Raw genomic sequence first — 25,226 nt, 5'->3', positions numbered from 1 at the left:
AAATTGCCAACATCTGCTGGATCATCAAAAAAGCAAGAGAGTTCCAGAAAAACATCTACTTCTGCTTTACTGACTATGCCAAAGCCTTTGACTGTGTAGATCACAACAAACTGTGGAAGATTTTTCAAGAGATGGGAATACCAAATCACCTGACCTTCCTCCTGAGAAATCTATGCAGGTCAAGAAGCAACAGTTAGAACTGGACATGGAAAAACAGACAGGTTCCAAATTGGGAAAGGTGTACATCAAGGTTGTATATTGTCACCCTGCTTATTTAACTTACATGCAGAGTACATCATGAGAAACACTGGGCTGGATGAAACATAAGCTGGAATCAAGATTGCAGGGAGAAATATCAATAACCTCAGATATGCAGATTACACCACCATTATGGCAGAAAGCTAAGAGGAACTAAAGAGCCTCTTGATGAAAGTGAAAGAGGAGAGTGAAAAAGTTGGCTTAAAACTCAACATTCAGAAAACTAAGATCATGGCATCTGGTCCTATCACTTCATGGCAAATAGTTGGGGAAACAGCGGAAACAGTGACAGACTTTATTTTTTTGGGCTCCAAAATCACTGCAGATGGTGACTGCAGCCATGAAATTAAAAGATGCTTGCTCTTTGGAAGAAAAATTATGACCAACCTAGACAGCATATTAAAAAACAGAGACATTACTTTGTGAAGAAAGATCCATCTAGTCAAAGCTATGGTTTTTCCAGTAGTCATGTATGTATGTGAGAGTTGGACTATAAAGAAAGCTGAGCACCAAAGAATTGATGCTTTTGAACTGAGGTTGGAGAAGACTCTTGAGTCCCTTGGACTGCAAGGATATCCAACCAGTGCATCCTAAAGGAAATCAGCCCTGAATATTCATTGGAAGGACTGATGCTGAAACTGAAACTCCAATACTTTGGCCACTTGATGCGAAGAACTGACTCACTGGAAAAGACCCTGATGCTGGGCAAGATTGAAGGTGGGAGGAGAGGGGGGTGTCAGAGGATGAGATGGCTGGATGATATCACCAACTCGATGGACATGAGTTTTAGCAAACTCCTGTGAGTTGGTGTTGGACAGAGAGGTCCAACATGTCCAAAGCGTCAGACATGACTGAGCAACGAACTGAACTGAAGGAGGAAAGAGCAGATAAAACCAAGGAGGGTCTTGGAATACAGGAATGGAAAAACCAGACCTTTATTATCCTTCCCTCCCATCCCCAATGTTGTAACTCTTAATGAATTTCAGGTCCTCCTGACCAGCATAACCTGTCTCCTCTCCTTCCGCATAAAGGGAGAAGGTATGTCTTTCTCTCCTGCCCTTCCTCCCATATAACTGCCTCATCTAAGACCCCTATCCTGCTCCTTACACCCTGGGTATAAAAATGAATCAAGGACCCCTGTTCAACATCAGCTCTCTCTGACTATCAGGAAGCTGGCCCCCTGTGCTGGCAGCGACTCTCCCCTCACCACTCTAATAAACTTGATTCTTCTTTCACTCTGCCTCATGTCTGGAAATTCTTTTCCAACCTGCACCCGGACCGTGACACGTTTCAGGTGCATGACAGAGCAACTCAGCCATACATATACATGTATTGGTTCTCCCCCGAGCTCCCCTTCCATATAGGGTGCCACAGAACATTGAGCAGCGTTTCCTATCCTCTACAGTAGGTCCTTATTAGTTATCCATTTTATATAAAGCAGTTAAATTCACACTTTTGAGAAAGGCTGCAGCTTGGAGGGATCACTGCTACTGTAATAATTACAATAATCAGTTTATCATTAAACCACTTAAATCTCCTTATAACAAGATAGCTAAGACTCAGCAGACGACCTGCTTATATTTTAATCAAAATTAAGTTCCAAAAGAAATAAAAATCATTTCTATGTAGTTCCTTATAACAAATAGTTGAAGATATTTACTCTTGTGACAAAAAGGAAGTTTAGGAACGTCTCCTCTTTGTGATGACTTTAAGTGTTAACTCGCTCAGTCATGTCCGACTCTTTTGCAACCCCATGGACCTTAGCCGCCAGGCTTCTCTGTGCATGGAATTCTCCAGGCAAGAATACTGGAGTGGGTTGCCATTCCCTTTTCCAGGGCATCTTCCCAACCCAGGGATTGAACCCGAGTCTCTTATCTCCTGCATTGGCAGGAGGGTTCTTTACCACTAGCGCCACCTATGAAGCACTGCAGAGTAATTATGACTCAAATTAAGTAGGAAGGGGAATTCCTTTCCTGGCCACAATGCAGTAACAGGACCTGAATTCACTTTCCATTTGAAACAATACAAAAACAGACAACACAGGGACTTCCCTGGTGTGGTTAAGACTCCATGCTTCCACTGCAAGGGGGGCAGGTTCGCTCTCTGGTTGGGTCACTAAGATCCTGCAAACTGTGAGGTATAGCCAAAAAAGAAAATAAATGCATTAAGTAAAACAGACAACATACATGAAACAATTTATCAGGCAACACGGAACAGGCATCCTGAGAGGGAAGGCAAGTGAGATGAGACCTCTTCCTGCTCCACCTTTCCATTCTCTTTAATTGTGGAAAAAATCAAGCAGTAGATTTATAAGAAAAGGAAACTTGACTGGATAGTCATAGATCTATTCTCAGTGAAAATGAAATTATTGCCAAGGCAAAAACAAATAAGAAAAAAGTTCCCCTCCCAAGGGGTTTACATATATAAAGTCCAGGTTGGCCCTTTATTCAGAGGCTTGTGCTATTCTCAACACTTAGTTTTCTTCTCCCATCTTATTAGTTTCTACTCCGGGACAGTCTTCCTGGTAGTTTCCACAGGCTCAGGGTAGGGGTCTTGGCTATTCTGGAATGGGGCTGGAAGTTGGTCAGGGAAGAAGAGGTCAGTAACTAACTCAAGGAGAGTCAAGAGGTCTGGGTATTTGTTTTGTCACTGACCTTGAGTAAGTCAGAAGACATCTGGGCTTACACTATGTAAGATAATACTAAATAGCTTCTAGTTGTAAAATTCTGATTCTATTGGTGGCCCGAGCAGAGCAGCTCTAAGCACACCTAGAGGTGAAGGAAAAGGGAAATGGAAAGAAAAAAAAATGTGGAGTGAGAGATATAGGAGGTTGGGAATAGGGGTGAAAAAGGTTATAAGTCAGGCTTGGTGGTTCGACACCCTGGGGTAGACAGACTGGTGGCCTCAGAGGTGAAAACAGTTTCATTTCTATTTACTTGACCGTTTTCATCTCGGCCAACACTGCTGCCAGAAGACAAAGTCTAATGCAGCTAAACTGCATGGCAGCTTGACCTATTCTTCTTCTTCTTCTTTTTTTAATATTTATTTATTTATTTGGCTGCGCCAGATTTTAGTTGGAGAAGGCAATGGCAACCCACTCCAGTACTCTTGCCTGGAGAATCCCCTGGATGGAGGAGCCTGGTGGGCTGTGGTCCATGGGGTCGCGAAGAGTCTGACACGACTGAGCGACTTTGCTTTCCCTTTTCACTTTCACGCATTGGAGAAGGGAACGGCAACCCACTCCAGTGTTCTTGCCTGGAGAATCCCAGGGACGGTGGAGCCTGGTGGGCTGCCGTCTATGGGGTCGCACAAAGTCGGACACGACTGAAGCGACTTAGCAGCAGCAGCAGCAAATTTTAGCTGTGGTATGTGAGATCTAGTTCCCTGACCAGGGATCAAACCCTTATCCGCTGCGTTGGGAGCGCGGGAGCCTCAGCCACTGGACCACCAGGGAAGGCCCACTGACCTATTCTTAGTCATTTTATTCTTAATAGGTGAATGAGCTTGATTTAAACCCAGCATTCCTTAGTACTCTTTGGTTATAGAAAATCTCCAACCAAATAGATCAAGATGACTTCTGCATCTTATTGTTCCGTTGTTAGGCTTTATAATAGAAAGACAGGCAACCTCGGAGAAGTAAAAAAGAGAGAGCAAAGAACTGTTAATAGATACTGGATGGGGAAGGAGGGCAACTGGGCGGCGGTGGAGGAACAGCGTCCGGGAAAGCTGCGCGGACAGACCAGGCGCGCGGAACCGGTTCTGCGCACCGCCGGTATTTCCAGCCTGCGTCCGCACGTAGCCCCGCCCCTCCTCCGCCGTGGCCCCGCCCCCTCCTCCTGGGCCGCTGAACTCGGCGCCCGCCCGACTTCCCAGCGGCCCCGTGCGGCCCGGGCATGCCCAGTGCGGGCGCAGCGGCCCCGGCCCTGGCAGCGCCCGGGCGGGAGCGTGCGATCCGGTGCGGAGGGGCTCTGAGGAGCCGAGCGGGCCCTCGGTGGGCGAGAGACCCGGCTGGAGCCGGAGCCGGAACCGCGGCGGCGAAGCTCCCGGGTAGGTGCAGCTCGGCCGAGCCAGGCTCTGGCGCCGCGCAGCACGCTCGCGGGGTGGACCCCGGCGGCTGGGGCGGCGAGGGCGTGGGAGGGCAGCAGGGCCTGAGCGCGGGGATGGGAGGTGCGGGCGGAGGCTGCGGGCGGGGATCCCGAACCGGAAAGTGCCTCGGCGGCGGGGCAGGGCTGGGGCGGGGGACGCAGCCGGCAGACGCGGGCGAACCTCTGTCCAGGTGCGGCGCGGCTCGGTTTAGCTCACCGTGTGACGGGAAGTGAGCTTGCCCCGCGCCTCGTGCACGGCTCTGGTTGTCGAGAGAGACCAGCCTCCACTGGAGTTTGCCCAGGAGCTGCAGGGAGACGGGTCCGAAGGGACCTGTGGGTTCCGAGCGTCCGCGGAGCCCGGTGAGAAGAGAGGATGCTTACCTTTAGCGCACCTGGAGTGGGATGTGACAGCCACCTGCCTTCCGGACTTGGGTTTAGTGACTTAGAAATGAAAGTACAGGACTGTGCCTCAGTAGATACTCGGTCAGTTCTCATGACTGCTTAGAAATTTAATGGCCAGCTGTGTTTACAGGCATAAGAAACATTTTGTCCCTGGGATGCTCTGGTTAAACAAAATTCCTCATTGCAAAGCTTGAGTAGACAGTCTCGACTGAGGGGTTTGGAATACCGGAGTTTTGAAGTTCTCTGTAGCCTTTCGCGTGCTGTAATCTTGGGCAAGCCATTTAACTTCAGAGACTCAGTTCCTCCCTCTGTGAAATCATGTGAACTAGATGTATCTCATTTACTTTCACCTCAGTTCGAGGATTCCCTCCGTATTATTATTCAGTCTCTGGTCTCCAGTTGTGGCAGGTTTTTCTCCATGTCTGACCTTTTTTGCTAAACCGGATAATTCACCTATTTCTGTAGCAAGGCTGCTAGGGTTTCCGTGTAAAATTGAAGTGACTTGTCCTCAAAAGCCCCTGTTGGTCAGTAGGTAACTCGCGACTTGTTACCTGCAGAGTGAAAGTCGTTCAGTCGTGCCCGGCTCTTTGCTACCCCACGGACTGTATAGTGCATGGAATTCTCCAGGCCAGAATACTGGAGTGGGTAGCCTTTCCCTTCTCCAGGGGATCGTCCCAACCCAGGGATGGAACCCAGGCCCCCCGCATGGCAGGCGGATTCTTTACCAGCTGAGCCACAAGGGAAGCCCTGCAGAAGCCAGGTGTTAATGGCCATGGTTCAGATAATAGAGCTCTTTTCCCTTGAATTAGGACCAACATGCTTCAAGTTGTGTCAGCGCCTTGTGAGAAACCCAGACTAAGTAATGTTTCCTTAAATTCCCAAACTAGCTCATTCTGTAGTGGGGTTATGTTTATATTAGAAGTTAAGGTTTTATTTTCATGTTATTGCACTGTATACTCAACACCTAGGAAGAAATTTAATACCCTTAATTCATTGATGAGGAAGTAGATGATTAAGAGTGAATCCGTGATAGTCTTTAGCAACCAGTGTCTTGTGTATCATCATGAGCATTAACTATTCACCTGACTCTGAGTGTATCTGTATAGGATTTGACCCAAGGAGCAGATGGTACATACAGTGTTGGGCAAGTTGCCTTCCTACTGCTGTATTCCCTGCTCTTCCTGTTCTGGGTGGCAGTAGTCCAGTTGGGTCAGTAAGGTATAGTTTGATGAAGTGGTCGTTAAGCAAAGGGTGCTTATGTTTTGAAATTTGAGGTTTATAGAAGCTGCCTATGATACTGTCATTATGCGCTCTCTCTTAAACTGAGGATATCTCAGATTGATTAAGTCACATTTGAGAAGTTTAGAATCCCAAGTTCTTAATTAAGTTTTTGAAAATGGGTTCTTCGTTCACCTTAAACACATTACTTGGGAGCATAATAGTCTAAGAATATTTATACATGTGAACTTTCAAGTTATTATTTTATGAAGCTAGATTTTTCATTCACCTAATAAAAAAATACAGTGGGAACCCAGAGAAAACCATAATTCAAAAAGTCACACGCAAAAAGACACACGCAACCCTATGTTCATTACAGCACTGTTTACAATAGCCAAGACATGTAAACAACCTAGATGTCCATCAACAGAGGAAGTACAACAGTGGAGTACTACTCAGCCATAAAAAGGAGCAAAGTTGAGTTGTTTGCAGAGACATAGATGGACTCAAAAAATACAGTGGGAAAGTTATAGTGTGTTAAAGAATATTTGCATATGTGAACTTAACCTTTTTTGGGCCTAGTTTAAAATTCATTATTTTTTGCATGCTTATTAAAATTTTATATATGTATGTATACATTTAAAGTTGGAAAACAGGAAAGACATATTTGAGGGTCTTGGTGGGAAATTTCACATCATCATCCAAACTTACCTCTGCCGGAGGGCCCTGTGTATGAAGTGCGTATTTAACAATTTTTGTTAGAACTTTCATCTCGCTCTCGTATTTGCATTCACGTAACTTCAAGCACAAATGTTGCTGAAGAGCATATTGAAGTGTAATTGTCACTCATGATCTCGGATCTCAAAAATACTTGGGGCATGCAGAAGGGATGGTAGCCTGATACGACGCATTGGAAAAGACGCTGATGCTGGGAAGGATAGAGGGCAGGAAGAGAAGAGGGTGACTGGGATGATTGGATGGCATCATTGACCCAGTGGACATGAGTTTGAGCAAACTCTGGGAGATAGTGAAAGACAGGAAAGCCTGGTGTGTTGCAGTTCACGGGTCACAGAGTTGGGCACAACTTAGCAACTGAACAACGACGGAGGAGGAATAGTTAGGGACATCATGGCCCAGAGAAGAGGCTACTGGTCCAAGAGTACATTTACCCCGAATAAAAGTGAAAGGTGGGTAAGTGACTTAAAAATTGTTGATTTCAGGTTTTTCAGCAGTTACAGCTATAATCTCACTTAGTTCACTTGCTAGTATCTATGTAACTGATAGAATCTACTGCACTCCTATTAGAGAAGTATGTGGAAAACGTCATCATGTAACTTGAAGATAAATATTTTTCCTTGATTATACTCCATCTGTTTTCAGGTCCTTCATGATGAAAAATTTGGGGACACTTCTCTCTCCTTTGTGTAGCTGATAGTTTGGGCGGTAAAGAGATGGCTGACAGTGTCAAAACCTTTCTGCAGGACCTTGCCAGGGTGAGTACGTCCAGTCTTCTTCTGACCCTTTTGCTGCAGGAACGGACTAGAAAATCTGTTACGTAGTGTTGTTGTGTTTGTTGGATTCTTCACATACAGGTTTTCACTCTAATCCATACTACTCAAAGAGAGAGGAATTATCCTGCATCTCACAGAAACTTGGGAGACCTGTCTAGTGAATGTCTCTAGTATGGGGACCCTGTTCAGCTTGGGCCCAGACTTTTTTTTTTTAAACTGTTTTTTTTACCAAAGTGAATTGTGGGATCTTAGTTCCCCTACTAGGAACTGAATCGGGCACTTGACCTTGACAGCATGGAGTCCTAACCACCGGACCACCAGGGAATTCCCTAAACTTTATTTTGGAATAATTTTAGACTTGCAGAAAAGTTGTAGGGTCATACAGAGAGCTCCACTGTATCCTTCACCAGGTTCTCCTAATACTGCCATCTTATGTAACCGTGGTATATTGTTGAAAACCAAGCAATGAACATTGGTGTAATACCTAACCTACTTTCTTTGGATCTACAGTATAGAACCTCTCTTATTCTCCCATTTACAAGGGAGACGATGATGCTCCAGGAAAATGTCCCATTAAAGGGACATTTAGGACCCCCTAATCAACAGACCCATAAAGGTCTGTTTAGGATCCAGTAACCCGAATGATCTATCGTATGACATTGCATTATAGTGATGTCTGAGGTCCAGTGCCCTAGTTGGAGCCCCTGTCGCTTTATTCTTGAGGGCAGGAGAGAGACAAGTTCTGCCTGGGAGTGGGCGTGTTTATAAGTTTATTTCCTTTGATTAAAAGAGGTGGAATTGAAGGAATATCTCAGAAGGGCCAAAGCGAATTCATGCAATGTGACCTTCTTTTAATACCTTACATCCTTGTCTTGCCGTTCTTGTGCGATAAAATGTCAACTCTGGATCAGTTATACAGCATGCACTTTGTATGTGTGTCTGCCGCAGACAGACTGCAAGTATCAGACAGAGGTGGGGATCCTGTCGTCATCCTGGCACATGCTAGGCCTTAAGCCACTTGAACTTAATGATCTTAAAATTTTAAACTGTTTGTGGAAGACTCAAGTTAAAAAGCAAAATAAGAATAAACATTACTCATAGGTAAAAGATCATGTGAACCTTGCCAATGTATGCTCCTTTCAGTGTGTAGTTCATGAACGTGTCCATTTCTCTGTATTCTGACAACTTTCTCTAAAATTTGTTTTTGCTCATAATAGGAGAAAATGTCATTCTTAAATCCAGGTTGACCATTGTTTCCAGAATACCTTTTTCTGCTTCTTGATGATGTTGAATACCCTAGTTCTTCCCTCTCTACTTTGGATATAAAACTGTTCTGGCACTTACTAAACTATACTTGTTGTTGTTGTTTACCTATGTACTTTTCCTGCCGAGTTACGAGTTTCTTAAGCACATCCATATGACTGATGTCTGGCTCATTAAGGATGCTCAGTATGAAAGTGGGTTGATGAATGAGGGTAGTCCTTTGAACTGGGTAATAGGCAGGTCTGATGTTCGTGGTAATGACAGTAACCTTTCTACCACTGGGGCTCTTACAGTTATTGGCAAGTGGCCCCGTCAGTGACTTATAGACTTAATCATTCTCTCCCTCACCATACATGTTTAAAGACATTCTTCTCCAGCTATACTGCCATGCTGTTTCTGTCTTACTCAGCAATAGCTTTTCATACTTTTATGCTAATTATTTCTTTGTGTCTTCCTTCAGCCTTGGTCCAGCCCTGATCCTTTTTGGAGACCAGTGTTTAATCTATCCTTGTTTGATATAGGATGTAAATCATACTTGTAGGCATTCAACTGATAATAGAAGAGTATAAAGGAGGGCTATAACTTGGCTTATCAGTATTGGTAACTCTTAGACAGATTAGAAAACCACTATTTTGCAACGTGTTATTCAAGATTGGTTTGATCAAGACTTGTTAATTGATGCCCAAATCTAGGGAAGAGGACTTGATGAGCAGGATATTTGTCTGGTCTCAGAAATGTCTGCCCGCAGATTCCTTACTAGTTGCGAGGAGAAAAATTTGCAGCCATACAATGGAGCTGGATAACACCTTCTGAATATGTAGAATCAGTGTCACCTGCAAGGGCCAACACAGACATCACGTGCTTCTGGGTGTAACACCTGGAAAGGCACACCATCACATAGGTGATTCTTGTTGTTTCATCACTATGTCGTGTCTAACTCTTTTGCGACCTCAGGGACTACAGTCCACCAGACTCCTCTTTCTGGGATTTCCCATGCAAGAATACTTGAGTGGGTTACCGTTTCCTTCTCTGGGGATCTTCCTGACCCAGGGTTCAGTCCCATGTCTCTTGTATTGGCATGTGGATTCTTTACCAGTGAGCCACCTGGGAAGCCCCACTTAGGTGATAACTTCTGCTAAAAATGTGTAACCTGGGGTCTAATCATGAGTCACAAACCTAAATTGAGGGCACCCCATAAAATAACTGATGTGTATACTTCAAAAAGGAAGATAGCTATAGAGCTGTTCCTAATGGAGGGAGACTAAAGAGATACGAGAGTTAAGTACAACGTGTGATTCTGAACTGATGTGTGGTATGCGATGGGTAAAAATGCTGTAGAGGGCATTTCTGAGACAAATGGGGAAATTGTAGTATGAACTCATTGGAAAAGACTGATGCTGGTAAAGATTGAGGGCAGGAGAAGGGGACGACAGAGGATGAGATGATTGGATGGTATCACCGACTCAATGGACATGGGTTTGGGTGAATTCCGGGAGTTGGTGATGGAAAGGGGGGCCTGGCATGCTGCGGTTCATGGGGTTGCAAAGAGTTGGACACGACTGAGCGACTGAACTGACTGAACTGATTTTGTATTAAAGAATATCATTGTTCTTAGGAAATACACAATGAACAGTTGTAAGTAAAGAGACACGATATAGCAACCTACTCAAATGATCTAGAAAGAAATGAGTATATATGTATACAGTGAAGTCGCTCCGTCGTGTCCGACTCTTTGCGACCCCGTGGACTGTAGCCTACCAGGCTTCTCCGTCCATGGGATTCTCCAGGCAAGAATACTGGAGTGGTTACCATTTCCTTCTCCAGGGGATCTTCCTGACCCAGGGATCGAACCCGAGTCTCCTGCATTGGAGGTAGAGTCTTTAACCTCTGAGCCACCAGGGAAGCCCGTAAATAACAGTGTGGCACAGCAACTGGTGATTTCGAGAAAGGATATTAGGAATTTCTCCATTCTTGCAACTCTTCTGTAAATTGGGAATGATTTCTAAACAGAAGAATATCAAGGGTCACTTCAGCCTTGTAGCAAACTAAGTAGAATGATTTACACTGTTATTTCATTGTATCTAACTTTGGGAAGTCTTCTGATCCCTAATTTTCCCTCTTTAAAAACAATAAATACTCATGTCGACAGGGAATCAAAGACTCCATCTGGGGAATTTGTACCATCTCAAAGCTAGATGCTCGAATTCAACAAAAGAGAGAGGAGCAGCGTCGAAGAAGGGCAAGCAGTATCTTGGCTCAGAGGAGAGCCCAGAGCATAGAGAGGAAGCAGGAGAGGTAAGGAGTGGAGGCTGAGGTCAGGGAGCATTTGAACTCCCTTCCAGTCGGGGGTAGGGGGGCACTTTAGGAAGTGATCAGATTGAGCATAAAATTCAGACACTACATAATGATGTGGAGTTTCAGTACCCCATTATTTGTCTTTTGTACTCTCTCCCCATAAAAGTTACAGGTGATTTTTCCCCACTTCCTCACACTGAATTAAACTGAGGTCTAGCAGTAATCCTTGTTCAAAATATTGTGGTGTCTAAAAGAAATCAGAATGATGAATATCGTTATTGTTTTAGTTGCTAAGTTATGTCTGTCTCTTTGCGACCCCATGGGCTATAGCCCACCAGGCTCCTGTCCATGGGATTTCCTAGGCAAGAATACTGGAATGGGTTGCCATTTCCTTCTCCAAGAATGGTGAATAGAGAACCATAAAAAATATTTTTGGCTGAGTGGATGCTTCTAGGAGCACCTATGTGGAATTTGATAAAAGAACCTGACATTCCCTTCTAATCTTCTCCAGTCTTGGACTTAGGAAATAAAGGAGCTGTTTTGTTTTTAAGAAAAAATGCTTCTCTTGAAATATTTTTAGCCTTTCTCATTGATATTAGGAAGAACATTGGAAGAACAATAGGTGCTAAAAAATAATATGGTGCTAAGAAAATATATAAAAAGGAGAGCTGCTGAATGACAATATGGAAATAGCCTATATACCTGTTAAGCTAAACACATGTGGTCTTTTCCAGTGAACCACGTATTGTGAGCAGAATTTTTCAGTGCTGTGCTTGGAATGGTGGAGTTTTCTGGGTAAGTTCTTTTTCCTCAAATTCCAAGTGCCTTAGAAGCATCTTTATTCAGGTTGTTGCAGTGTTCATGGTTCTCAGCTGTCCTCTTAAACCTGAGACAGGTAACTTTCACATAGTAATACATTCCTAAGGCCATCACTCAGGATTCTGTGCATTTTCAGTCATTTTATGTCCCCTCAGACTTCTTGTATGTAAATGTCAGGGACAGCCCTGCACATACACTTCTTTTGTTAAATGACTTAACAAGTTTTATTGTCATAGGTAACAATTTCTCATGACATTGTCTGGACATTTTGGTTCAGAGTGACTGTGGAGGCGCAAAGGGGAGGGACAGATGGACATGAGCAAGGCTCTCCCGTCAGCTGGTCACAGCAGTGTCCTCAAACTGATTACTATGGAAACTCACACCAGAAGGTTGTCTACAGTTGACCAAGAACCAACACAGCCCCAGGAGAAATTTGAGTACTTTGAAAAACAAAGAGTCAAAATATTTTCTTTGACTTGAAATTCAGTATAATTCAACTTGTTAATCTAAGCATTTCACAGATGTTTTTAGATGTTAGCTTTAATTAATGAAATTAGACTGTGTTCTTGGTATTGGCATGGATACTGATTGACTTGTGCTCCTGTGCCCCCAAAAGTCTGTTTTCGTAGGCAGTGTTGGGTGTGTGTCTCCGCTGGAGAACTGGTAAAGAGCAGCGAGTCCGGTTCTGATGCCCCTGCAGGACTCCTGATTTATAAAAGGCACTTCCATCTGGAAAATGAGCACACTGAAACTTGAAATTCTTGTTTTAAAGAAGGGCTTTTGATGCTTACCTTGTTGCTTCTCTCCTTTAGTTCAGTCTCCTCTTGTTTTATCGAGTGTTTATTCCCGTCCTTCAATCAGTAACGGCCCAGATTATTGGTAAGTAACTCCATTGCTGTGTGCTATCTGCCCAGGATAGAGGGGGGGAGGTTTTTCCTGTCTCCCTCAGTTTATTGAACACTTACTTTGAACCCGGAGCTTTAGGTTTTTTATGTATTTATTTGTTTGACTGCATCAGGTCTTACTTGCCCTGAGGCATGTGGGATCTTAGTTCTGTGACCAGGAATCAAACCCATGTCCCCTGCTTTGCAAGGCAGATTCCTCTAAGTCAAGTCTCTCAGCAACCCTTTGAGAAGGTATTGCTGTGGATACCATTTTGTAGATGAGGAAATGCAAATTGGTTACCACGGTTAAACCATTAGTAAGTGGCGAAGCTGGAATATGAACTCAGGTGGATTCCTGCATCCAGTGACTACTAGTCACTGACCCGTCAGCCACCACCAAGGGAGCACTTTTGTGTCCAAGTAAGCAGCACACATCCATGGCCACTCTGAATTGGAGTCATGGCCAGAATGTGGTGTTTCTATGGCAAAGTAAGACTGCCTGGAACAGGTACAGTGATGTGCTGGCAAGAAGCAAAGGTGTGTGTGTGTGGAGGGGAAGCACAGTCACAAATCAGGGGATGCACCTTTGGTCTTCTGGCTTTCCCTTTCTCCAGGTAAACTAATAAGCCCTCCCCCCGTCCTAGGTGACCCATCGCTACATGGGGATGTCTGGTCGTGGCTGGAGTTCTTCCTCACATCAATTTTCAGTGCCCTCTGGGTGCTCCCCCTCTTTGTGCTTAGCAAAGTCGTCAACGCGATTTGGTTTCAGGTCAGTCCAGGGCAGCATGGAGTCTGGGTCTGACGGCATGATTGGTCACCTGGTGGCAGATTTCAGTCTGTCAATTTAGTAGCTACGTAGGGAGCGACTCCACAGCCTGAACTTTTCTTGGTCAGGCAGCCAGTGGGTGAGCTCTGGGCTCTTGTAAAATGAAATTATTCTCTCAGCTCACAAGGGCGTCTCATGGCCAGGTGTCCAGGGGCTTTTCTCCCCTGGTAGGTCTCATGGCAAATTAGTGGCCTTCACTTTGGGGATGGATAATTAGGCCATTTAATTCATGGCAAATAGATGGGGAAACAGTGGACACAGTGGCTGACTTTATTTTTCTGGACTCCAAAATCACCGCAGATGGTGACTGCATCCACGAAACAAAAAGACGCTTGCTCCTTGGAAGGAAAGTTATGACCAACCTAGACAGCATATTAAAAAGCAGAGATATTACTTTGCCAACAAAGGTCTGTCTAGTCAAGGCTATGGTTTTTCCAGTGGTCATGTGAGAGTTGGACTGTAAAGAAGGCTGAGCGCCGAAGAATTGATGCTTTTGAACTGTGATGTTGGAGAAGACTCTTGAGAGTCCCTTGGACTGCAAGGAGATCCAACCAGTCCATCCTAAAGATCAGTCCTGGGTGTTCATTGGAGGGACTGATGTTGAAGCTGAAACTCCAATACGTTGGCCACTTGATAAGAGCTGACTCATTGGAAAAGACCCTGATGCTGGGAAAGATTGAGGGCAGGAGGAGAAGGGGACGACAGAGGATGAGATGGTTCGATGGCATCACCTACTCAATGGACATGGGTTTGGGTGAATTCCGGGAGTTGGTGATGGACAGGGAGGCCTGGCGTGCTGTGGTTCATGGGGTTGCAGAGTTGGACACGACTGAGTGACTGAACGTTTTGGTGAGCTCTTTTCTCTCTTGCAGGATATAGCGGACCTGGCATTCGAGGTATCTGGGAGGAAACCTCACCCATTTCCTAGTGTCAGCAAAATAATTGCTGACATGCTCTTCAACCTCTTGCTTCAGGCTCTCTTCCTTCTCCAGGTGAGACCATTCCGGGCACATGGGCGGATTAAACAAAGATCCACTAGAGGGAGCTTCACAAAAACAGGGTATCCCGTTTATACTGAGCAGATATGTTTATGGGAGGTATTGATTTTTAAATCATTTTTCATAGAAACAACTAGAGACTTTTAAAATCATAAAATGATTAAAAAAAACAACAACATGAATTTACCTGCTCTTCCCAGCCACCCTGAGCCTTCTGCACTCACCTGCTATTTTAGAAACTTGAGAAGCAGCTCTCTGGCTGGCTGGGTAGAGAGCGAGAGCAATAACTCAGAGTGGCAGGTGAACAGCGTTAGGTCTCTGAAGCGTTGGAATTAAGCTTTTCCATACTTGTTCTCCAGGGGATGTTTGTGAGTCTCTTTCCCATCCATCTTGTTGGTCAGCTGGTTAGTCTCCTGCATATGTCTCTCCTCTACTCACTATACTGCTTCGAATATCGTTGGTTCAATAAAGGTAAGCCTGTCCAAAGAAACTCAAGAGCTTGGAGGCCCAGTTTGGAAATGGTGCTGCCAAGGAAACTTCAATACTGAGGCCCTTGGCAAACCCATCACTGGAATGAAGCAGCCTTTTTGGCAAGAGGGGACTTACATTTGGCTTAGAGGTTTTTTTAACCCTTTGGTGCTTGGGGGGATGTCGCACTGTAGGACTACCCTGTGGAGCTCAATGTCATGTAGCTCAGACAGAGCCATAAGGTGGCATAAAAGCACCAGTTATTCTGAATCAGAGAAGTTAATTTGATGCTGGTGCATACAGATCATTTGAGGGATATGTTGAAAGTCCTTGGTATATTTGGGTGTGGATGGTTGAAAGAGGTTAATTGATTTCTAGAGGATGGCTGCCTTTTTTATTTTTTTTTGATATATCTTGCTTTGTTCAAAACTAATACTGACATAGGATGCTGCTGGTATTGAATGCAGAATTCACTTGGCTTGCCAGCTTTGAATTGTGATGGTTCAGTTGTAAAATCTTTGCATGGAAGTTTTATGGGATTTGGGCAATTCTAGTATACTTTAGTTGTATTCTAAATAGCAGATCTGAACCTAAAACTCAAACCTCAAATAAATTGTCAATGATATTTAGTCATTTGACTGAAAGGAAGTAATGCAGCCTAATTATGTTGGCTCCTTGTTTTAGGAATTGAAATGCACCAGCGATTATCAAACATAGAAAGGAATTGGCCTTACTACTTTGGATTTGGTTTGCCCCTGGCTTTCCTCACAGCAATGCAGTCCTCCTACATTGTCAGGTAATTGGACTGCAAGGACTTGAAGGGAACTAGTTTAAAAAAAAGTAATAATAATAATAATAACTCAGTGTAGGGAGCACCTTGTGCGCACTGGTTCTGTGCTAGGCATTCTGCATTTTTACTTGGCCGTCTAGAGGTCTGTAGGATTTTTCTCCCTGACAGATAGTCACGGATGTCTGTCAGTTAGCATTATTTTATTTTTTGTGGGGGGGGCCACACATTGAAGAATGCAGGATCTTAGCCCCCTGCAGTGGAAGCATGGAATTGTAACCATTGGACTGCCAAGGAATTCCTAGCATTAAAATATTGTCTGCATGATCCTATATCCCATATTCTTTCTTCTATGTTGCTTCCTGGAACAATGTTAAACATAGCCTGTGTTTAGAAAAATCCTTTTTTTAAAAAAAATTAAAAAATTTTTTTTAAAAAAATTTTAAAAAAAATTAAAAAAAAAATTAAACATGTGTTTGATAGATTAAGGGTCCATCAAGCCATGCTATTTAGCACTGGAGGTAACTAACTTTGGGCTTCTAATATCTTCAGAGTCATGGCTATTTCGAAGGTGACTAATTCTTTTTTTTTTTTTCTCACAAACAGTGGCTGCCTCTTCTCTATCCTCTTTCCTTTATTCATTATCAGCGCCAATGAAGCAAAGACCCCTGGCAAAGCATAGTAAGTATTAGCCAGTATTAGCTAAAATGTAGCAAGTGTTTTCTGTCTAAAATACTGGGGTTGTAACACTGCAGTTATGTGAATGAGACATTTTTACAGTTTTTAAAAAACTGTATAACTGATCCTTTTTTTTTTTTTTTAAACAAATGAGAAAATTGTTTATTAAGGAAACAATTTAACAATTCTCCCTAGCAGAACTTGACAGGCTAGGGCACACCTGAAGACAAGTACAGTTTCAGTCATTAACACACTATAGGGTGCTTATTCTACAACTGAAAAGTTGCTGAAGTTTGTGACATTATTTTCCTCACATTGCAGGAAAATATTAATATACAGTTTTATGAGAGTAGCACTTCTGGGATGTATCCCAAGATTTTCCCCATGCATATGTGTGCATTTCTGTTTCAAAAATTGATGCTATTATACATATTTATACATATTCTTAAAATGCAACAGTTCACTGAATAAGACGCTTATACCTGTAGTTAAGCTCATTTTGTAAGAATGGCCACCTTTTTAAAAATACTGGGTCATGTGATGTGGCTACATGAGTTTATTGATAATGATAACAAAACAGTATTTTAAAAATGAATCTTTAGCAATACTAGCACTCTGGAAATTTGATCACTTCAGAAAAAACCCCAATCTTTTGACAGTTTTGGTTGAGTCAGTGAGGACCCATGCATTAGAAAAGTTTCCAGTCTGCCTTAGGGTCTTACATGTTCTTGCGATCCACTAATGTTAAGTGTGTATCATAGTGTAATTGACTTTCTCTTGGAACTCTCCTGAAAGTGAACCATACCTAGCATGTGATATCTTCAGACCACAGCTTGAAGTCTTTATTTTGGCTGTGCTGGGTCTTAGTTGCTGCATGGGCTTTTTTCTGTTTGCGGCCAGCAGGGGCTTCTCTCTAGTTGCAGTGCACGGGTTTCTCATTGTGGTGGCTTCTCTTATGTTGCGGATTGTGGGCTCCAGATCACAGGCTCAGTAGTTGTGGTGCATGCACTTAGTTGCTCCGTGGCATGTGGGATCCTCCTGGATCAGGGATCGAACCTGATTCCACTGCCCTCCTGACAATGACAATCCCAGCGCTTTCTGTAGTTGCTACCTGTTTAATCTGTGTGTCCAATGTATGTAGTCGCTTGATCAAATTTCAGTGGTCTTGTTTTCCCCTGTATCATTTTAAATTGAAAATAGTCAAATAAGTGGCCAAATGATTAAAACGGTTTTTCTCAACTGGCCGGTCTAAGAGGTTGGGTCTGTCTTGCCTTGCAGCCTTTTCCAGTTGCGCCTCTTCTCCTTGGTGGTTTTCTTAAGCAACAGACTCTTCCACAAGACGGTCTACCTGCAGTCGGCCCTGAGCAGCTCCACTTCTGCAGAAAAATTACCCTCGCCGCACCCGTCTCCTGCCAAACTGAAGGCTGCCGCAGGCCGCTGAGTCGGTCACCCGCCATCCGGAGGGGCCGGGTGGGATGGGAAGGATGCTGTGGCAGCTCTTCTCTGGTTCACCTCCATCCGCTCCCAGGGAAGGCAGGCCCACCCTGCCAAGGGCCCTGCCCACATTCCCTGCTCTCTGAGGAATCCAGATTTTTGTCTCTGGTGCACGTAAGGCAGAATCTTCCTGCGACCAGTATGGATTTTAAACACTGGTGAGTCTGAAAGGACCACAGGTTTTTCTGCAGCTCTTTTCTAGCATTTGCCAGCCCCGTGCCTGGACTGATTTGAATACTCTTTCTCCCTGTGCCATTTCCCTTCCATTTTCCCTTTCTGCCTCCCACCGCCCTTGGATGAATGGATTTTTGTAATTTTAGCTGTTGTGTTTTGTGGACCTGTTTTTTTGTTTTTCTGTGAAGCACATATATTGGATGTGGGAGGGACAGGAGGCTCCGCTGCTCCTGGTCACTCCCTTTATAGCCATCACTGTCTTGTTTCTTGTAACTCAGGTTAGATTTTGGTCTCTTGCTCCACTGCAAAAAAAAACACACAAAAACACAAGCCTGAAGACATGGGACAGAAGAAAGACCTCAGCCAGATCTCCACTGGGTTTGAGGAATGACTTTCCTTCTTCCCCTTGCAGGGGAAAAAGCTTTTTTCACTGGTACATTTAAAGCTCCCCAAAGATAGGGAGGTACCAATTTCGGACAAGTGCCACTGCAACACGGAATGCTCGGAGAACCTGAACTTTTACACTCTGGAGGTCTGATCTTGACTGTTGGCCACTGCTGGGTCTGTCTGGTGTTTCAAAGAATATTGGGTGCTGCAAATAGGAACTGAAGGGGTAAACTTATTAAACCCATTAAACCTGTGATTGCTTGGTTTTTTTCCTGTCATTTCAAAGAGACTAAATATGGAGGGAGGGGGCAGATGTCAAAACACCTGTACAGTGTTAAGATGTCACAGGTGTGAGCCGGTTTCTCACGTATGTGTAATCGTCGAATTTATAAATTGTCACTTCAGGAAACATATTCATGGAACACAAGACTTTGTCATGATTAATTCTGAAAATTAGTTCTGAAAAATACTCCCTGAGGAAGTTTGGGATATGTTGTTATAATCGTGTTGGCACCTAGTGAAAGAATTTGGAATTGAGTTGTTTTAAAGTCTATACATCTCCTCTATATTTGTGAAGAAGAGAGGTCTGTCCAGACTTCAATGAATTGGACATTCTCATGAGGGAAGAGAATAGACATTTGGTTAACAGAAACCTTTACCAAATACAAGACAAAAATAAGGATCTAAAAATTGTTGCCAGGAGATGCGAACCAAGTTTGAATACAGAAGGTTTTAAAATAGTGTGTAGTTTGTTTCATCAGTTTGCAACTGATCGGCAGTTGCCTTATTTAAGATAAATTGTTGTAGTTTTTAAAATGAAATTTTAAAAGGTCACATTTTTGCTGTCTGAAATGTGTAATTGTGTCTGCTAAGCTGGTCTTAGAAGGATGAGGGAACCTGATTAGATAAAGGTAAGTGATATTATCCAGCATATGCCTGGCTATAGAAAATGATTTAAGTTACTGGAAGTGCTGTTGCTGCTGCTAAGTCACTTCAGTCGTGTCCGACTCTGTGTGACCCCATAGATGGCAGCCCACCAGGCTCCCCCGTCCCTGGGATTCTCCAGGCAAGAAAACTGGAGTGGGTTGCCATTTCCTTCTCCAGTGGATGAAAGTGAAAAGTGAAAGGTAAGTCGCTCAGTCGTGTCCGACTCTCAGCGACCCCATGGACTGCAGCCTACCAGGCTCCTCAGTCCACGGGATTTTCCAGGCAAGAGTACTGGAGTGGGGTGCCATTGCCTTCTTTGTACTGGAAGTGAGGGATCTGTAAAGTTTTATTAGTGTGACTGAGAGACCCAGGCATGTACAAAAGCTAGGTTAGCAAATGTCTATTGTAGATAAGCCTAATCTTGCGAGGTGTACACAGAAGCAGTGTAAATTGCTCTTGCCTTTTCACTAGCACACAGGCAGCGAGGGCAGTGATTAGGAAATTGGGATCAAAGGGAGAGCAGGCTCTATATTTGCCAAATTCACAATGGCAGCTTCAGTTCAGTTCAGTCGCTCAGTCGTGTCCGACTCTTTGTGACCCCATGAATTGCAGCATGCCAGGCCTCCCTGTCCATCACCACTCCCAGAGTTCACTCAAACTCAACGTCCATCGAGTCGGTGATGCCATCCAGCCATCTCATCCTCTGTTGTCCCCTTTTCCTCCTGCCCCCAATCCCTCCCAGCATCAGAGTCTTTTCCAATGAGTCAACTCTTCGAATGAGGTGGCCAAAGTACTGGAGTTTCAGCTTTAGCATCATTCCTTCCAAAGAAATCCCAGGGCTGATCTCCTTTAGAATGGACTGGTTGGATCTCCTTGCAGTCCAAGAGACTCTAGGAGTCTTCTCCAACACCACAGTTCAAAAGCATCAATTCTTCGGCGCTCAGCTTTCTTCACAGTCCAACTCTCACATCCATACATGACCACTGGAAAAACCATAGCCTGGACTAGACGGACCTTTGTTGGCGAAGTAATTTCTCTGCTTTTCAATATGCTATCTAGGTTAGTCAGCTTAAGGTGGACTAATAATAACTGAAAATAAGGGAGAGCACATCACTACGGATGAAAATGAGAGCTTGACCTTCAGTCATGCAGTCAGGAGGATCTAAGTAATCACATGCACAAAGCTCTCTTTAGGAACAGGTATGTGTGGTTCCAAGCACAACCCTTTTATCCTATCTAAAGTCGAGTTGTCCATTATAGCAACTCTAAAAAGTAAAAGCTTCAGACCTGAGTATGTTCAAGTCTGCTGGAAGTGTTTAAATGGACATATGTATGCACTGACTTGTTCGTTGCTCTGAACATAGAAAGGGGCCAAGATTAAATTTAAGAGAAGTGACAAACTGGGATAAACTCAGAAGAGGGTGACTAATGGGTTAGGGGTTAGTGAACCACGTTAAAAGATAACATTACTCATGTAATGACCATTTGAGTGCCTTCCCTGTCAGTCTTTGCAAGGCACTGAGGACTCAAGGGTAAGCCAGAGAGATGATTGCTGTCCTCTTGGATCTAACAGTACCGTGTAGGAGACTGAGAAATGATCAATTTCTGAAGAATTCTGTATTCAAATACCTACTGTTTCCCATATGTCTCAAAGCTGGATAAAACACTGGAATTCAGAGAAGCTTTGGGTAAGATAAGAGTGTCTCCCATGTGTTCAGCCTCCCATCCTCAGACTCATTCTCTGATTTCAAGTTTAAATGTTTTATTGCACCTTCAGACCTATGAGACAAGTAGTGACCATTTGATCATTTAGGTAAGTATGTAGTTCTTAACCAGGGGTTAACATCAGCATCATCTGAGGACTTTCCTAAGAGGCACAGGAACACCACTTGGACCTGGAATTATTTTTTAAATGTATTTTTATTTGACTACATTGGGTTTTTGTTGCGTCATGCAGGATCTTTTGCTGTGGTCTTAGTTGTCTCACATCATGTGGGATCTTGGATCACAACCAGGGATTGAACTCCCATCCCCTGCATTGTGAGGTGGTTTCTTAACCACTGGACCACCAGGGAAGTCCCTGGAGGAAATTTAATGCTAAAAATAAAAGTTAAATTCTAATAACTACTTTTCACAGGAACTTGGTAAACTATTGCATCCATAAGTAAGAACAGATTGTTGTGAAAAGGGGACAGAATAGGAAGTTTCTTGGAAATTAACAAAATGTGGAAGTAAAATGAGATGGCTTATAAAAATGATGCTGAGGAGGCTAAATTAAAGAACCACAATGTAAACTTGAGGAAATTTCTCAGTACAAAGACCAAAAAGACTAAGACATGGAAAAAGTTAATAATCACGATGTCCAAGAATCATATCCAACATTTTTTCAAAAAATGAGAACGGAAGCATGGAGACAATAAAATCAGGACGTTTTTCTGGACTGATCATGACAATTGGAGTTTTCATATAGATAGTTTCATCTAGTGTTTTCTTTTTTTAAATTATTTTCTTTTGGTGGTGCTGGGTCTACAATCGGAGTTTTCATATAGATAGTTTCATCTACAGGGTTTTTTTTTTTTCATTATTTTTTTGGTGGTCCTGGGTCATTGTTGCTGCATGGACTTTGTCTAGTTGTGTGAGTGGGGGCTACTCTTTGTTGTGGTGCTTGGGCTTCCCATTGCAGTGGCTTCTCTTGTTGAGGAGCACATGCTTCAGTACTTGTGGTACAGGGGCTCATTAGTGGTGATTTGAGGGCCCTAGAGCACTTGGGCTTTAGTTGCCCAAGGCATGTGGAATCTTCCCAGACCAGGGATTGAACCTGTGTTCCCAACATTGGCAGGTGGATTCCTACCCACTGCACCACCAGGGGAGTCCCAGTAGTTTCCATATAAGATGCTTTCCACTGCCAAGTGAAAAGCAATGAAAGGAAAAAACAAAAGCCAGATGGGATCTCTAAGGAAAAATATCAGAAAAGTAGGTTACTTCCAAGAGACTGTGATTCACATTGGTATTAGACTTCTCAAGAACAACTCTGAGTAATAGAAGATAAAACTGTAATGCCCTGAAAGTGTGCTTTTATGTGTGCTTGTGTGTGTGTAGGATTGGTGAGTCCCTTTTGTGTTCTTATAACTCTAACGATATTATCAAGGACAAAATAAAGGCATTGTTTGCTTTCCATTCAACTTTTCTGAAAAAGTTACTTGAAGAATCTACCAAAGGGAAAAAGTCCAAGAAATAGGTGACTAATTAAAACAAAGGCCCAATCAAACAAAGTGAAACAGTGGAATCAGAATGTGCTGAGAAGAAATCTTGGTAATATAGCTATGGTGAAACCTGGAAAGGTGGGTTCTGGGTCTTCAAGAAAAAATCACGTTATATTGGTCTGCTCCCGATTAGATGAAGACGTGTTTATTTTTATCAATAACATAAAAGAGATAAGTAGACACTTCAGGAAAGACCAAAAGCTCCACTGGAATGACAACTCCTACAGTCAGTTCAGTCAGTACACTCAGTCATGTCCGACTTTGTGACCCCGTGCACTGCAGCATGCCAGGCTTCCCTGTCCATCACCAACTCCCAGAGCCTGCTCAAACTCATGTGCATTGAGTCAATGATGCCATCCAACCATCTCATCCCATGTCGTCCCCTTCTGCCTTCAATCTTGCCCAGCATCAGGGTCTTTTCCAAGGAGTCCATTCTTCGAATCAGGTGGCCAAAGTATTGGAATTTCAGCTTTAGCATCAGTCCTTCCAATGAATATTCAGGACTGATTTCCTTTAGGATGGACTGGTTGGATCTCCATGCGGTCCAAGGGACTCTCAAGACTCTTCTCCAATACCTCAGTTCAAAAGCATCAATTCTTCGGCCCTCAGCTTTCTTCACAGTCCAACTCTCACATCCATACATGACCACAGGAAAAACCATAGCCTTGACTAGACGGACCTTTGTTGGCAAAGGAATGTCTCTGCTTTTGAATATGCTATCTAGGTTGGTCATAACTTTCCTTCCAAGGAGTAAGCGTCTTTTAATTTCATGGCTGCAGTCACCATCTGCAGTGATTTTGGAGTCCCCCTAAATAAAGTCTCTTACTGTTTCCATTGTTTTCCCATCTATTTGCCATGATGTGATGGGACCAAATGCTATGATCTTTGTTTTCTGAATGTTGAGTCTTAAGTCAACTTTCTCACTCTCCTTTCTCATTTTCATCAAGAGGCTCTTTAGTTCTTTTTTGCTTTCTGCTGTAAGGGTGCTGTCATCAGCATATCTTAGGTTATTGATATTTCTCCTGGCAATCTTGATTCCAGCCTGTGCTTCATCCAGCCCAGCATTTCTCATTATGTACTCTGCACAGAAGTTAAATAAACAGGGTGACAAAATACAGCCTTGATGTACTCCTTTCCCGATCTGGAACCAGTCTATTGTTCCATGTCCAGTTTTAACTGTTGCTTCTTGACCTGCACACAGATTTCTCAAGAGGCAGGTAAGGTGGTCTGGTATTCCCATCTCTTGAATTTTCCACAGCTTGTGGTGATCCACACGGTCAAAGGCTTTGGCATAGTCAATAAAGCAGAAGTAGATATTTTTCTGGAACTTTCTTGCTTTTTTGACGATCCCGTGGATATTGGTATTTTGATCTCAGGTTCCTCTGGCTTTTCTAAATCCAGTTTGAATATCTGGAAGTTGACGGTTCATGTACTGTTGAAGCCTGGTGTGGAAAATTTTGAGCATTACTTTGCTAGTGTGTGAGATGACTGCAATTGTGTGGTAGTTTGAACATTCTTTGGCACTGCCTTTCTTTGGGATTGGAATGAAGACTGACCTTTTCCAGTCCTGTGGCCACTGCTGAGTTTTCCAAATTTTCTGGCATATTGAGTGCAGCACTTTGACAGCATCATCTTTCAGGGTTTGAAATAGCTCAACTGGAATTCCATCACTTCCACTAGCTTAGTTTCTGGTGATGCTTTCTAAGGCCTGCTTGACTTAGCATTCTAGTATGTCTGGCTCTAGGTGAGTGAACACACCATCACAGTTATCTAGGTCATGAAGATCTTTTTTGTATAGTTCTTCTGTGTATTCTTGCCACCTCTTCTTAATATCTTCTGCTTTTGTTAGGTCCATACCATTTCTGTCCTTTATTGTGCCCTTCTTTGCATGAAGTGTTCCTTTTGTATCTCTAATTTTCTTGAAGAGATCTCTAGTCTTTCCCATTCTATTTTTTCCCTCTATTTCTTTGCACTGATCACTGAGGAAGTCTTTCTTATCTCTCCTTGCTATTGTTTGGAAGTCTGCATTCAGATGGGTATATCTTTCCTTTTCTCCTTTGCTTTTCACTTCTCTTCTTTTCACAGCTATAAGTAAGGTGTCCTCAGACAACCATTTTGCCTTTTTGCATATCTTTTTCTTGGGGATGGTCTTGATCATTACCTCCCATACAGTGTCACGAACCTCCATCCATAGTTCCTCAGGCACTCTGTCTATCAGATCTAGTCCCTTGAATCTATTTCTCACTTCCACTGTACAACTGTAAGGATTTGATTTAGGTCATAACTGAATGGTCTAGTGGTTTTCCCTACTTTCTTCCATTTAAGTCAACTCCTACAAAGCAAGCTAAAAAATAGCATTATTTTAAACAATGATGGGATTGTAAAACATTTTTCTGAAACAACCAACTCAAAACTTTCGGTGCAATAAGTCAGGAGGGAGAAAGATTAACTGATATGCTGAGTGTTCATATACAATCTCTGGGTCTATA

General features: G+C 43.3%; 1 protein-coding gene across 4 annotated transcripts; it reads left to right on the top strand.

The window, feature by feature from the left end:
* The first annotated feature begins 4,134 nt into the window (after positions 1-4,134).
* On the top strand, positions 4,135-18,801 carry EI24 (EI24 autophagy associated transmembrane protein). 4 transcript variants are annotated; one of them, XR_008714576.1, is made up of 12 exons: positions 4,135-4,305; positions 7,344-7,456; positions 10,887-11,032; positions 11,767-11,827; positions 12,664-12,730; positions 13,380-13,504; positions 14,434-14,658; positions 14,919-15,030; positions 15,712-15,823; positions 16,421-16,495; positions 17,771-18,144; positions 18,439-18,801. XR_008714576.1 is itself a non-coding variant. In XM_055581241.1 (12 exons), exons 2-12 carry the CDS (start codon positions 7,415-7,417, stop codon positions 17,931-17,933), a joined length of 1,032 nt encoding a protein of 343 aa, XP_055437216.1. In that variant the 5' UTR covers positions 4,135-4,305; positions 7,344-7,414; the 3' UTR covers positions 17,934-18,801. The 4 variants fall into 4 exon arrangements, 3 of the variants coding, with proteins under 3 accessions (XP_055437216.1, XP_055437217.1, XP_055437215.1); XM_055581241.1 differs by having other exon boundaries at positions 14,434-14,457; positions 14,554-14,658; positions 17,771-18,801; XM_055581242.1 differs by having other exon boundaries at positions 14,434-14,553; positions 17,771-18,801.
* Positions 18,802-25,226: the final 6,425 nt, after the last annotated feature.

The sequence above is a fragment of the Bubalus kerabau genome, chromosome 5 (assembly GCF_029407905.1).
Source record: "Bubalus kerabau isolate K-KA32 ecotype Philippines breed swamp buffalo chromosome 5, PCC_UOA_SB_1v2, whole genome shotgun sequence".
Classification (NCBI taxonomy): domain Eukaryota; kingdom Metazoa; phylum Chordata; class Mammalia; order Artiodactyla; family Bovidae; genus Bubalus; species Bubalus kerabau.
The sequence above is the reverse complement of the archived record's forward strand: the minus strand, read 5'-3'. Positions and strand labels throughout refer to the sequence as shown.

Excerpts from the sequence above, each read along its gene's own strand:
- EI24 (XM_055581240.1), top strand. The coding sequence starts at position 7,415 with ATGGCTGACAGTGTCAAAACCTTTCTGCAGGACCTTGCCAGG. Across the intron at positions 14,659-14,918 it reads AGCAGATATGTTTATGGGAG|GGGATGTTTGTGAGTCTCTT; the intron begins GTATTGATTTTT and ends CTTGTTCTCCAG. Across the intron at positions 15,031-15,711 it reads ATATCGTTGGTTCAATAAAG|GAATTGAAATGCACCAGCGA; the intron begins GTAAGCCTGTCC and ends TCCTTGTTTTAG.